This window comes from Leptinotarsa decemlineata, unplaced genomic scaffold, assembly GCF_025532065.1.
Source record: "Leptinotarsa decemlineata unplaced genomic scaffold, Ldec_3_MD MMD2_tig00026363_RagTag_RagTag, whole genome shotgun sequence".
Taxonomy (NCBI): Eukaryota; Metazoa; Arthropoda; class Insecta; order Coleoptera; family Chrysomelidae; genus Leptinotarsa; species Leptinotarsa decemlineata.
This window is the reverse complement of record NW_027412706.1, coordinates 1154033-1169152: the sequence shown is the minus strand read 5'-3', so window position 1 is coordinate 1169152 and position 15120 is coordinate 1154033. Positions and strand designations below refer to the sequence as shown.

Genomic DNA, 15120 nt, shown 5'->3' with positions numbered 1-15120 from the left:
CAAAGACTGTTATTAAAAATTTGTAAATATGTATAAGATATAAGACTGTTTTTGCAAGAATGGCTGTGATAAGTTATGTTTTGAATGTTATATTATTAAAAGTACTTTATTGAAAGAAGCTTTTTTACCAGTAGATCTCTTACATCAAATGAAAGTTAGGTATTAATAGAAAATAAAATTGAAAAATTTTTAATATATCTTGAATGGGTAGAGAGTTATATAGTCAGGGTTCGGTCAGTTATTTCAGAATTTGAATATTTTTAGTAAAATTAATCGAAAAGTATAACATAAAGATTACGTGAGAAAAATAAATTACTGAAATGAAGTGAAAATCATTGAAGAATTTTCCTCAGAAATATTTTAAACAATATAACTAGAAGTAAAATTAGAAAATGAACACCTAATTTTCTGTATGGTCCACACCAAGAAAGAAAATAACATTCCTAGTCCTGATGGGTATTCAAATATACACCGTGTATGTTATTTGACTTTTTATAATTTTCGATTTATGATTTTTTTTGTTTTCGGAAGATTTTTCTTCTAGGTTCTTCAGGACTATGGCAGAGTTAAATTTTCACCTATATATCGAAAATGAATAAAATATCCTACAATTACTAGATTATTTAAAAATTTTGTAAAACCCTAAGCTTTGATTTTCAAACAGTTATTAGATGTTACAAATAAGTTTGATTTTTTTATATATAATTTACAATTTCTCTACAAATTTGATAAATTTTCATCCATAGTTGATTTAACTATAATATAATAATAATTCAATTTCGTGGGAGTAAATGAAACCTAACAATAAAAATCTCCCCATAATATAGACCATACTTACTATCACTTTGAAAAATCACAACCAATAGAAAATTATCAATGATAATTATTATAGAATTGTCACATACATTTTTTAAGACGCTTTTCGCTACAGGGTATTCTCATCAAGTAACGGGTCAGTATATTCATAATCGACAATTAATTTATTGTGGAAACATAAATTAAAAAAAAAAAAATTTCAAAGGATTTGCGAAAAAATAAAATGTTTCAATAAACAACTTGAGTATTTGCAAAAAGGACCAATAATTAAAAAAAAAAATATATGATAAACTTCAATAAATTCCAAATCTTTATTATCGAACCAGTTTTTTCTTAATAATTATTATCTTAATTGATATCTTATTATTATGACGGTGCCAAACCTTTTTTTCGAAGAAAAAACTGAAACACCACATTCACAAAATTGATTAAATTGAAAAAATGAATATGAATCAACTGATTGGTTAGTTTCATCTATATATTGCAGATATTTTTTATTGATTGAGAAGGCATTCAAGGTCGAGTATGGAAAATTTGTTGAAACTTCTGATAGCGATTCAAATTATATGTAGTCATTTCCGTTTCATCAACTTTCAGGTAGTTCTGAAAGTCATGTGATGAACTCTCACTACATACATTTATTTTCCTGTTGTAAATGTTGAAACCTTAATTAAACAATAAAAATGATTTTAACCAAAAACATTTTTGTTCCCTAGGGAATTATCAACAGTTGAGTGAAAAATACCATGTGAAACTGAAACTTTTTTATCAGTGATGAAATATTTTAAAGAAAAAAGTAATATGAATCATGAAATTATGAAACTTAAAAAAATATATGAGTTCGAATAGCTCGAGAGGCTCAAGAACTGACTCTTCATTTTATTCGATGAAAAAAGATAATGGTGATAACGATAATGAATTATTGTTTACCATAACATGAAATATTATTCAATACATCGCATAATAAGGTAACGAAATGAATTATGCTAGGTCTTAAAACCAATTCTTTCACATAAACCACAAAAAAAAATTAATAAACATGCTAGCTATAGTTACACCAGGATATAAATAGAATTCAAATACAATTTAGGAATATTCTAAGAAAAATCATCTTTCACTACTTTTCAAACAAATGTGTTTTGGCATTTTTTTTCAAAAGTGTCAAATGATGAAGAAAACTCGTGAACATCCAGCAGATTGCCTTGAAGAGAAATGTTCATATAAATATTTTCAGTGTCTTCCTAACTACTGAACAATTAACAATTAAAAAAATGGTAACAATAAACCCATTAACGTAATGGCAAATTTCAAAATTTGATTCTAAATCATTAAGTGAAACCCACAAAAAGTTTGACGACTGATGACTAAATTAATTTTGGAAATACTGCTTTTGAAGAGTTTGAGTTTCATAATCCTCAAGCCTTTTTGGGAATATTATCAGTGGTTGTTATTAAATCGGTACACTCTACAATGATTTCAGCTTTGTTTCTCAGGAAATCTAATACCAGTATTAACTCAACTCAGGTCGTAGATTGAATTCGTAAGAAAAATTAATTGAATAGAACTGCATCATCTCACAGTCTTTATCGTGAACAGTGGAACATTTAAATAAGGTTAGAATGCCATTAATGAATATATTCCTATTGTAATATCATATAAAAAGGTGCTGATGAGGTAATACGACAAGTGCCTAATTCCGAAACTCCGAAGTACTCATTGAGAATTATAGTGTTCGATGTGAGTGAAATTTTATTGATGATATCTGTTTTAATTCCAGACCGAATGTCGTAGTACAAACTAAAAAGAAAAAGGGATTTAAGTATTATTCAATATTCATATGAAAGTAGTTGTTCGGGAGGGCTTTCTCTCGCAGCTTGTTTATTCAAGTAACCTCTATGCATGATTCACACAACTCTTTGAAGAGTTAATTTCTAACTAATTTGCGTTCTTTCTTTCTTTGAAAGTATCCCACAATATTCGTGTTTATAGAAGAAGAAGTAGAAAGCCAAAAAAGTTTGTTTTCCAAATATTCTCTCCTGAAAAATAAACCTCTTTCAATTAAAATCTTCTTTCTTCAACCTATGAAATTGGTTTTGAATTATCACACCATCGTTGCATTTCAGCTGATTCACTCTGTAACGACGGTATATATTTGACTTTTCTCGCGAATATTTGACATGTTTATGACAACTTAATTCTGTTGTTTCGAGATTACATTTTTGGAAGATCCACAGCAAAATATTGTGTTTACAGGCTAGAAGTAATAAAAATTCACAGTGAATCGTCAACATATAATGGTAAGAAGTTTTCCCAAGGCGCATGAGGTGAGAATAGCCATTTGTGAATTCTTTTCCAACACGAAACAAACCGTTTAATTTTGACATTTAGAGCAATATTAAGGATACAGAAGACAGTGACAAATTTTGTTTGGGAAATCTTGATTCGTTAAATTTGAGGTAAGTGTATAAGTGAAAATTCAATTGTGATATTTTGATGAAATGTTCAATGCCATAAGTTGAATGCATTGTCAATTTTGTGATTTTTTTATAGAAATTACATTTTGAGTGTTAGAAAGTGTCTACGCGATACTAATAAAATCTTAGAAGGTGGAAAAATATTCAGACGACTAAAAGCAGCATATATAGTGGCTGTTAACGTTAATAAAAAATAGTAGAGTTGAAAATCGGCTGATTTTTAAATTTTTGTAGTTTATTGAATGGTAATGAAATTGAGGCTTGATTTGGCGACATTGAGCAACTTCTGTCAGAACTCTTTGATACTTGCATAATCGTTTTAATCTCTCATGTTTCATGAGAAATTCAGCAAATTTAAATGATTTCTAAGTACTAATTAATCATTATGTTGGTTTATCATCGTGTGTTGATTCATGATCGTCATGTTTCCTTATGTATTCAAAAAACACTTTATTGTGAGACTTTCACTAAACAATTTTACAAAAACACAACACGTGTTTCGCCATACAATTCCTTTCACGGGCGTGTCTTTACTAACTATATTCTACATATTCAATGCCTAATTTACCTGATTTTACAATTTGAGGCATCTAAATTTTAGGTACCTGAGTTTTACCTAAGTTTGTAATAAATTAAATTATCTGAGCTTATGTCCGAGTGTCCATATTTGAAAAAAATATTTAGTAAAGGGGAGTTAGTTAATTCTAATTGATCATTCTAGAAGATTCTCTTCTAATTGTAACACGTAGTATTCATGATTGAACTCATGTATTTCTGATAAAAGGTGGTTTGCGAATGTGGAATTGGTCTTTCAATTTACAAAACTACTTCTATATTCTTTAATTCTTTGGGAAAATATTCTCCCTGTTTGGCCAATATACAGTTATAGACAAGGGCCACAAGTCAGCTTATATACTTTCTCTTTATGACACAAGTCTACACAAGCACTGCAGAAAAATTCCTGAAGCGCTCTGGAAAGAACGTTTGGTACATATCGCTGTAGATTATATCAAATTGAAAAATCCTCTCACAAAGTTCATTTCATAAGGCCACTATTCTCCTAATGGAAATGTTCTTGAAAAGTGTAAATTGAGGTGAGTTAAGTTGAACTTCGATGGGAAGTGATGGGCCGAATACTATTGACATATACTGACTACTCTGAGTAGAATCAAGCAAGTTAGGTAACTTCCCGGGGAAGAGTATATTTTACCATGTATATTTTACATAGAATGGGAAATGTATGGAGTTTCAATTTCTTGTTCACTCAAATTGCAATTGTTCGCCTCCTAATCATGCTACAGCCTTGGGAGATGTGTTATTTTTATGTCTTCAATGCCCTTGCAGATTCTATAAAACGTAGATGGTTTAAATTGTTTTTTTGCAACTTTTACCATAACGACAAGCAGTATGCAAAGTTTTATGGGAAGCGATGGGTTCTCCTTTGAAACTATTCAAAAATCATTGACAAAATGACAAAAACATTTATATTTTGTTGTCTTCGTAGAGTAGCGTAAAGTTCAACAATTTTCATTGAATTGTTGATTTAGATTTAAAACGATATTTCCTGAATGTTGAAAGATGATGTATACATCAGTATCTCTCAACATTTTCTACCGCATGTAACTTGGTTGAATATTCTGTTGAAGCTCACTACAGTTATTTCATTGCATTTAAATCTATAAATTTAGTCTCAAAGATGAAATTTCCGAAAAAAGGTGTATCTCACTTTTCGAAACATTGAGAAGCGATTCAGATCATGCTTGTATTTTCAGACTTGAATATCCTCCTGTAGCTTTTAGAGGAAGTGCCATACAGAGCCCCAACACAAGAGAATTCGAAAAAGGGTCGGGAGATAGTTTACAAACATCTAGGGTGAGAACAGTCAGACGTGTAAATGAAATAATAATAATTAATCAAATTTTGCAGCATCGACATCCATTGGAAAGAACACAGACCAGATCACTAGTTCCTAATATTACCAAATTACCAAAAGGTTAGTAATGTATAAATTCAAAGAATGTAAACTTTCACGGCCAAAAAAGATAACTGTGTGAAAGCTATTTTCCGTTTTTTGCCGTGGTATGCAGGTTTTCAGGCATGACATTTCGTCAACTACTGTGGTAGACATGATCAAAGGCGATGTGGGAACGGTCGCAGAGACCAAGTTGTTGCTCCCATTTTATGAATGCATTTACCACGGCCAAAAAAACATAAAATAGCTTTCACACAATGTATAAATTATTGTGCATATGAATCATCAATACCAAAAAGTATCTTTGGGAAAAGGCTTATATAACACTTAAAAAAATGTATTGTATTTCTTAAAATGCAATACGACAATACATGGTGTATCTTTAACGATGTCATTGATTTCAGGAGGTGAAATCATATTAACGTGTGTCCCAACTTCCTTCGTAACGGAAACTCACAATTATTTTCACCGATTTTGATTAAATTGCGTGTGTTGCTGTCGCTGAGGGTTACTTTATTGATATTTAGGTTGAAAATCTTTGTACGCTACTGTTTTCGCTATTTGATTCCATTCGAAATAGCTGAACTTAATCGAATCGAAGTCAGTCAAAAATGTTTTTTATCCACCTTTTTTGGGTTCAACTGAAAATTTCAATAAAGAAATGTCAATAATAAAATTTGTTCTGAAAGATAACGCTCATCCAGATTTGTATATAAATTCAACGATAAAAGCAATAGAAAATAAAGAGTCGATTAAAAACCAAGCGACCCTACAAACAGCTTCACAAAATCAATAACATTCAATTCAACAACAACCGACTCAACATTCACCGAGACCTTTCACAATTAACATTATACCTTACATTCCAGGACTATCTGAAAAGAATTGGAGATAGGTATATTGTTAGAACTTCTTTCAAAACAAAAAATACACTGATATCTATACTCACAGATACAAAACCCAACAACACTACAGAAAAAACACAAAATTGCATTTATGAGATAACTTGTTCTTGTGGTAAAAGTTATATTGGTGAAACTTCGAGACCATTGAAAGTGCGTGAGAATGAACATCGAGATTACATAAAAAAAGACAATTGACTATCTAAATCTAAATTGTCAGAACACATTTCAAAATCAAACGGTAAACATCAAGTTGAATGGAACAAGACGAGAATGCACCTCACTCTAAGAGACGTGAACTAAAAGAATCAGCATTTATATTCTTATATCTGGACATAATTGTATTTCCAACAACTCCTTATAAATAAAAGAAAAATTTGGATAATGGCGAAATAGTAACATACTATTTCACATTACTTTGTATTACATCGAATGTTTCAGTAGTCAATCAACAACATTGACTCCTTTGACATCTTTCGAAGAAGTTGAGAAATAAATAACTAGGAAAGGAATAACTGCAAATATATTTGAATTTTTTGTCCATTTCTACTGAAGAAGCAATTTCCTTGATTGGCAAAACTGTTAAATACGACAATTTACTGATAGGTAGCACTTTTTTTTTGTGAAAAATACTTTAATTTTACGCAGTAACTTATCGGAGTAAAATACCCAAAGAAGGTCGATAAAAAACTGATTGTCCTCCACAAAAAATTACTTTCGTTTCAAAAATGTGTTTTGATATTCGTCTCCATAAAAAAAATGAAATTAGAATCTGTTTGCATAGTAGATGGAAGACGTATTCAAACTGCTGTTTAATTTGCCTTTCATTCGGAGGACTGGTATCGCATAAACACTGGTGAGCAAAAGTATCAGTAAGATATTCACGAGCATTTACACTTAAATGAGTAGATGCCCGGTCGTACATGAACCATATATTTCGTCTCACTAGCAAAGGTATATCCTCTAACAATTCTGGCAATGTGTCTCCTAGAAATTGTCTATAGGTCACACCATTGAGTCGAAGAGGAAGAAAATGCGACTTTATGAGATGATCACTAAAAACTCCAAATTGCAATTTATTTCCATTCATTTAATATAAAATTCCTTTGATTGATATCTGATTTTATTCCAAATGAATGGAATACAAACTGAGTAGAGAAAAGTGTCTTCTGTATAATTCAGTGTTCACATAAAAGTATTTGTTTCGAAAGAATTTTTTTTCGTGTAATTCAATCTTTATAGGAAAGTAGCTGTTTCGGGGGGCTTTTTCTTCCAATTTGTGTCTGAAAGTTACTTTTTGCATGACCTACATATCCATGTATAGAGTTACTTATTTTAAAATTGATTACTTCCTTCCTTTCTTTGGAAGATTTCCACATTTTTTGTATAAAGATGGAGTAGTAGAAAGCCAAAAACTTTCTTTCCCAATAATGTATCCTGTTGAATGTTCTGAATGATATTCATTTCTAACTTAACAGTTTTGAAGTCTTCTTTCAACAATCCCAAAAACTTTTGAATGTAGTCGTCTACAGGCAGCTGTTATTATTCTCTTCAAATCTTTCAAATCTCCAGGATGTGTTTCACAAACAGTCAATTTTTAATTTCCCATATAAAATAATCTAGAGGCGATAAGTCGGGTGATCGTGGTGGCCATTTTTGCACTTCTTCGACCAACCCATCTTTTACGAAATCTATCATTTAGCCACTGTCTCACTAGAGAAAAAAAATATGGTGGAGCTGTTATCATTGTTATTAAGGGGTATATTCTTTCATCAACCAGATAATAGTAGAGCTCATCTGTTCTCAATGAATAAATATCCAATAGTAGTATTTCCAATTCACTTTCTGTGGATACTTTGTATGACTTTTTCTTAAACGTCGCAGATTTTCATCCCTTTCGATTGTTGACAAACCCATTGTGAAAAAAAGTACACTCATCAGGAAAGCAAATATGTTCCAGATATTTTGGTTTTTATTTATAAAATCTGTCATTGTGTTACAAAATTCAATTATTTTGTCGAATGCGACGTCATAAAGCTATTGAAGAAGTTTCGCTCCATATAGGTGAAATTATTTAACCTTGATTATTTATTTTCTGTTTTGTGAGTCATTCATACTTGACCTGCCACAATGCGAAATGGTGTGATGGGTTCTGCAATAAAGATACCTGAACCTCCATGTACGCTGCTTCGTCCGAAAAATGATGATCATTTCTTTTTCGAGCAATATACCCGGTTTTACTAAAACTAATTTAATAAGCGCATAACCTCTAACTGATAAAACCAATTTTACAATAACTTGATTTGACAACCAGAAATAGTCTCGGGATTTTTTCTACGGTATGTGGGTTATTCAATTTGTGAATGTTACAAAATCAGCTGCCGCCCCCATACGAACGACAACTCTCAGAAGTTGAGGAACTTGTGCGAGCTAAGGACTAACGATATCTTACCTTTTAACGTGTGATTCCTAACACGGTTGCAGAATCATTCCAGCTTCAACCAGATGAATTCTCTCGAGAAAAATATCTGGTTGAGGCGGGAATCGAACACACGACCTTCCGATCGTGAGTCGGACGCACTACCACCGCGGCCAAATTCCATAACAACTAGATTAGGTGAAATACATTATATCTAATAATAATTTTCTTCTATATTATTTTGTTGTACATAGAAAGTAAACATATTTTGAATACTTATCGTTATGTAATAGGATCATTGGAATGATGTTACAAATTGTTTTTGATACCTAAACTTGTTTACATTATTCACCAAATTCCTCGCATACTGCGAAAGTCAAATATGTAGTATTTTTGAAAAGGTAGCTTAACGATCTTCAAAATGAGGGATCACTCAACTCCAATTACGTTTGAGATCATAGGGGTTGAATCCGCCCTGCTAGAGTTCGGTGGGAAACTAGCCTACAGAATGTGCCCCTTAAAAATAGGTTCGACCTGTTTTTGCATATTTTTAGATTTTATATAGAGGCAGAATAGTAAGTTTTCACACTGTACGTATTCATTTAGTCAATAATGCCTATAAAATCTATTCCATTCAAAAAATGTACACTAAAATCTCTCAGGATCGTAAGAAGTTGACTAATTGATTTACATTCCTGAGGCTCTACTGCATAATCCTGATTGATTTTCAAAAATATTTTCTTCGTGAGTTTTTTAAAGGATATTAACTTTGGTGGAAAGTATTCCAGGAATCTCGATATTTGTTTACAGGTTATGGTAACACCCACCCCAAACCATCTCCAATTTCTTCAGATAATCTCGTCCTGCTATATTCGAAGGACCGCAACCCCGAATACATTTCTACAGAACCAATAAGTCGCAAGGATTTTCTTTTTCCCTCAAAGAAGAAAACCCACGCGAAAATCATTGACGTTGTATCCGAGGATAGAATGTCAAAATACAAGTAAGTTGTAAAACCCAACCAATGGTGCAGACTATCTTCATCTCATCAGAAGAATATACAACATCAAGCATTGTAGCAGAATGGAGTATGAAACCGCTTGGGGAAGCTATTATATAACGAAACAGGTATTGCGGTTTTGTAAACTGAATAGTGAAAATCTCACAACATAGTGTTACTTCAAAAAGTTATTGATTTTCATCAAGTATCGGCCAATTCCATCACACATAATATTATACACACCATTTTTTTAGTTGATCCCACTGTAACTATCAGGAAAATGATGTGACTCACAAAGATTATTAAATGAAACAAAATTTATCTATTCAGGGGGTTAAGTTAGGTTACGTCCAAAGTGAGTGGGTCTATTCGACCCTCCACCGCAACCCGCAAGGGTTTATTATGGCTCACACCTATTCACACTTGGCCAAATAAACCCAGCTTTTTAACGAAGCCCATTAGTATGTATGGTGAGTGGTCTTTCAGGTCAGATGGTAAGAGTACGTCTCTGCCGAACTCTAAAGACCTGATTCGGTCCCCAGCGGCGCAAGCACAAAGTATATTCTCTATTGATGAGGTAGTCGGATAGATCAAGTTGCAAGATCCTCACCTTGATATACCCACAACCTTCCCATATGAGGGTTTTTGCACGTCAACTACACCTGACGATGCCTTACATTCAGCCGTGCAGGGCTTTTTCGCCTCTGGTTTTGGTGAATCATCACTTGAGCGCAAACGTTTGCTAACCTGCTCATAGGACGTTTGTTCTCCCACCTGAGACAGATTCTGCGTACACCACTCAAGAATTTGGTGCAAGGTACCAATAAGGTACCCCGCTCTTGAGGAGACGACTCAATCGTTTCCTGACTGCACCACCAAACCTTTTGTTTAAGATTCAGTTGTTGGATCAGGAGTTGGGAGGTCAGTTGGAGTCGTAAACTCGACATCCATCTCCTCTGTAGACTCGCTCCTGATCTAAATTTACAAGTTCAGTTGGAGTCGTAAACTCGGAATCCATCTCCTCTATAGACTCAGCGTGAAGCGTAAGAAAGATTTTTTAAGTTTACTCTGTCCATAAAATTCCTACGAGTAGCTAGGGAATGAAAGTCAATCACGGCAGAGCCCCGCATTACCGTGACAAGACGATGCTACGACGAGAGGACGCCCGGTATCTCGAAGGTTCCGTAGAGACAGCTGGTAGGCTCAGTGTCATTCATCCTCTCGGCACGGATACACACACCTTAGGATTAAACCATCGTTGGGATGCCATTCAGTTAGGGAATAACAGAACCACACGTGATTCTGTCATTCCCGTATCCAGCGGGGCTACGTGGAAGCAGGCATCCGATGGCCGGTTTGCTCAACCCGCACATCCCAAGCCAATGTACTCGCCGAAAACAGCATGCACAGTGGTTCAGGCAGTGAAAGATGAACAAGGACAGCCAACACGCCTCTATTCAGGGGGACAAGAATAATCTTTTTCAAATCGCGATTATAAATTATTATTTTAGAAATATCGTGAAGATTGTTATTGCCGGATTTCGATTGTGGGTTCCACCACCTGCATTTCAAATATGAAAAATGAGACAGCCCCTTTTTCGATTATTCTATGTTTTTGTTATCCAATATGAACCAATTTCTGCGAAGTTTTGTACATTGAATTCTTTCATCTCCATTTTTTGTTTGAACATCTACTTTTTCCACCAACTTCAGTAGCCAATATCAGTTTTTTTTTATTACCTTGGGAGCTGTCTGACTTGTTCATTTAATCCAAGTCTCCAGGAAACACTGCAGCCTCTTGGGCTTATTGCGTTTGTTCTTCCATCTTCTCATGACACCCATTCCATCAGTCTCGTTCCCTGTACTAGTTTGTATAGGTTCCGTGTTGGATGTTTGTCATATTCTTCTGGACGTAATTTCATACGTCCATATATTGCCTGCCGCCTGTGATTCAGTGCCTCACATTCGTATAAGATGTGTAGAGCTGTTTCTATCCTTTCGTTACATAATCTGCAGCTGAAGTCTCCATTGTACAGCCCCATTTTATTCTCTGAGCGGGCAATGACCGGTTAGTAACCCTGTAATTATTCTGAGCCGATCCCTACTATATTGAAGTAGTTCTTCGGTTCTTTTCTCGGACGGTTCCCCAATGAAGGTTCTACTGTGTTTGTTGCCAGGTACTTTTGTCCAGTACTCTGTGTGCTTCTTATTGGTCCATGTCCTAATCTGGTTTCGTACCAGTGATTTTGATACCCCCAGAGCTGGTTAAGGACCTATATATGAAGTTGATGATCCGCGTCTAGCGCATTCATCAGCTTTATCATTACCTGTGATTCCTGAATGCCCTGGCACCCAGTACAAAGTTAATTTGTAAGTTCATTCAGTTCTTCATGGCATTCCCAGATCAGTTTTTATGTCACCTTCGGATTTGTCAGAGCCCCTAGTGCGCTCTTGCTGTCTGTAAAAATATTGATTCGCTCATTTCTTTGAGGTCTCAATTCATTAAGCCTTGCACACTGCAAGATAGCATACACTTCCGCCTCAAATACGGATGTGTATAGTCCTAGCGAATAGCTGTAGTTTAGATTTCTATCCGCTCGGTATATTCCAGCTCCCGTTCCATGTTTGGTCTTCGATCCATCTGTATACCAGGTGTTTTTTCCAAACATGTTTTCGGGATGACTAATGGTCTTCCACTCTTCACGGCTTATGATTTTGGCCGTGAAGTTTGTGTTAAAGGTGTACTTCGGTGTCATGTGGTCCGTGCACATATTCAATATGTGCTCCTCCACTTGTTCCGAAATTTCTGTTCGGTCCGATCTTCTGTAATTCGGTGAGTTTTCCAGTCTGAATTGGCCCATCCTGGCCTCCCCCATTATCACAAAGTGTAAAGGAGGTAGATTCAGGAGTGTCTCTAATGCAGCTGTTGGGGTAGTTCTCATTGCTCCCGTCATTCCCAAACATGCAAGTCTTTGCACCTTGCCTAGTTTGTTGATGGCGGTCGCCTGCTTCACCTTTGGCCACCAGACCAGAGATGCGTATGTTATCATAGGTTTAACCACCATCGTGTATAGCCAATATACCATGTATCGTTTTAGTCTCCATGTTTTTCCATGGGTGCATCAGATAATGCAATTTCCCGTCAGGGATGACTGAAGAAAGTAGAAACCAATATTCTTCGTACACCTTCAGCTGATAGATGGTATTGATTTCCTCAAGATTTAATGAAAATGTACAAGTATTGTTTCTGTATCTGTAGAGTAGGGAGGGTGAGTGTAGGCCCTCAGCACTCATGCCACATGTGACCCTCCCGAGGAGTTGTCTTCCTAGGTCATCGTCCATCCTGTCCTTTCCAGGACGGTGGACAGGTCACTAGGAGACATCTCCTTCATATCGGCAGGTGTAGGCCAAGACTCGCCGAACACACACTCTCTTATTGACGATAACTCCGGACACTCGCATAGGACATGCCTGACAATTTCATCTTCCTGTTCACACATCCTGCATAGAGGTGTGTCCACTAGCCCCACTAGCCCCCAACATCACATGTTTCGTTATAAAATAGCTTCCTCAAGCGTTCACAAAATTCTAGTTGTTTGCTCAATAGAAATTTCAACAGCATAGAAAAAAACATTCATTATAAATATTCATCACGAGATGAAGAAAGTTTCAATTCATTCTTCAAAATTGTTTGAAAAGTCACAAAATTTTTTGAAACACAGAAATTAATCTAGCTCACGGATCAACAAAGTAAATAGTGGTAGCTTCCCCTTCAAATTTACTCCCAGTGGAAATCTCAAAGTCGAGACATCTCAGGTGAGTATTATACTTTTTTGGTTGTATTGTGTAACATTCATCAAATCAGTTCCGAAAATGTCATAATCTGTAAACAATATTTCGAATAAATTCTTTCAAATTATATTTACCAAAAATGTGAAAAGGGATAATTAGTTCTGAACATTTTTGAAAACTGTAAAATCATGTGATGCATCGCTATGATACATATTTATCATCTATCAAGTATATTTGGTGTGAATCAACTGAAAATAGCTATTTATGGTAAGAGTGTAAAAAGTAATGTTTTATTTTGTGAGTGTAAAAGTTTGCGAAACGAGCGTAGTGAGTTTAGGAATTTCACGAACAAAATAAAACTTACTTTCAACTTTTGTTCAACTATCCTGTTTTCATAATAAAATAAATGAATTCAATATTTCTATAAAAACATATTTTGACATCTCTTGATGTCACCAAAAAATCGGTTCAGCAGTACGACATCGGATATTCTAACTTTCTCAGCTGATGAAGACTTAAAAACGCCGAAGGAAATTTCAGCAAAACCGTCTTCTTAGTCTATCTAGAAGAGAAATCAAAAATATGGAACTCGTCAAGTTGTTGGAACCAGTTTTCAATGATAAAGTGGAGTGCGCTCGTTAAAAATGGCGCTAATACAAGCAAATATTTCAAGGTAATAGCATTCTTAAAGCGAAAAATGAAAGTTTTATGCTAAAAAATCAAAAACTCTTACGTTTGAACAAGTCCAGAGGTTTATAAATGAGGTGCCAAATGAAAAATATTTGATGATAAAAATTGCTACTATTTTCGGAGTATATGGAGCCTGCCGGCGTGAAGAGCTGTGCCATTTATCAACAGAAGACATTAAATTAACGGATGAATCATTGACTGTTCAAATTCCATTGTTGGAAAAAATATTGTTGGAAAAATCATTGACTATTTTAATAAATACGTTGAATTACGCCCTTCTGTTATCAATCAACAACGTTTTTTTCTGAAATACACAAATTAAAAATGCAGTGCCTACCCAGTTGATATAAACACGTTTGGAAAAATGCCCTCTACCATTGCTGAGTTTCTGAACCTCCCGGAACCAAAGGAATATACAGGTCACTGTTTCAGAAGGTCTTCTGCTTATTTACTAGCACAATCAGAAGCAAATGTAACGGATATTAAGAAGTAGGAAGGATGGAAGTCTACAACAGTAGATGAAGATCACATCGATCAATCTATTTCTTATAAAAAAGCTATTGCTAAAAGAATAATCCAAACTGCTAGCTCCAGCGTTACAGCATCGCCCTCTTCACTTCAAGAATTAAATGTTAATGCACATGAAATTGTCGACTCAGATAATTCAAATATATCAAAAGATTCTTCAACATCGCAAGTTTCTGATTTCTCTTCTAGATAGGCTAAGAAGATGGTTTCGCTGAAATCTCCTTCGACGAAGTCTACACCAGCTGAGAAAATTAAAATATGCGATGTCGTACTGCTGAGCCGATTTTTTTGGTAACAATTCAATTGAAGCTCTGTTTGCAGCCTCTTGCTACGTTGGCAATAGTGTACTGGTTTACGTGTATTTCAATCAATGGGAATATGTATTTACAGATATTACAGTTTGAATTTGACTCATAAAAACGAACGAAACTTTTGAAGTAACCGAATACTTTCTATATTTCATAAATATTGGCGGGGGGTAAATGTAATGCTACGGCTTTAAAATATATTTCAGAGATAATTTTCAA

General features: G+C 34.5%; 1 protein-coding gene across 3 annotated transcripts in view; it reads left to right on the top strand.

Moving 5' to 3' along the window:
* The first annotated feature begins 2981 nt into the window (after positions 1-2981).
* LOC111507520 (uncharacterized) overlaps positions 2982-15120 on the top strand; it is a 47930-nt gene continuing 35791 nt past the window's right edge. For all 3 annotated transcript variants that reach the window (XR_012467987.1, XM_023162838.2, XM_023162837.2), the window contains exons 1-6: positions 2982-3140; positions 3205-3272; positions 5063-5162; positions 5217-5283; positions 9394-9586; positions 13318-13399. Coding sequence is in view for 2 of the 3 variants with exons in the window: in XM_023162838.2 (XP_023018606.2) it covers positions 3111-3140; positions 3205-3272; positions 5063-5162; positions 5217-5283; positions 9394-9586; positions 13318-13399 (540 nt within the window). In the remaining variant the exon portion in view is untranslated. The remainder of the gene's footprint in view (positions 3141-3204; positions 3273-5062; positions 5163-5216; positions 5284-9393; positions 9587-13317; positions 13400-15120) is intronic.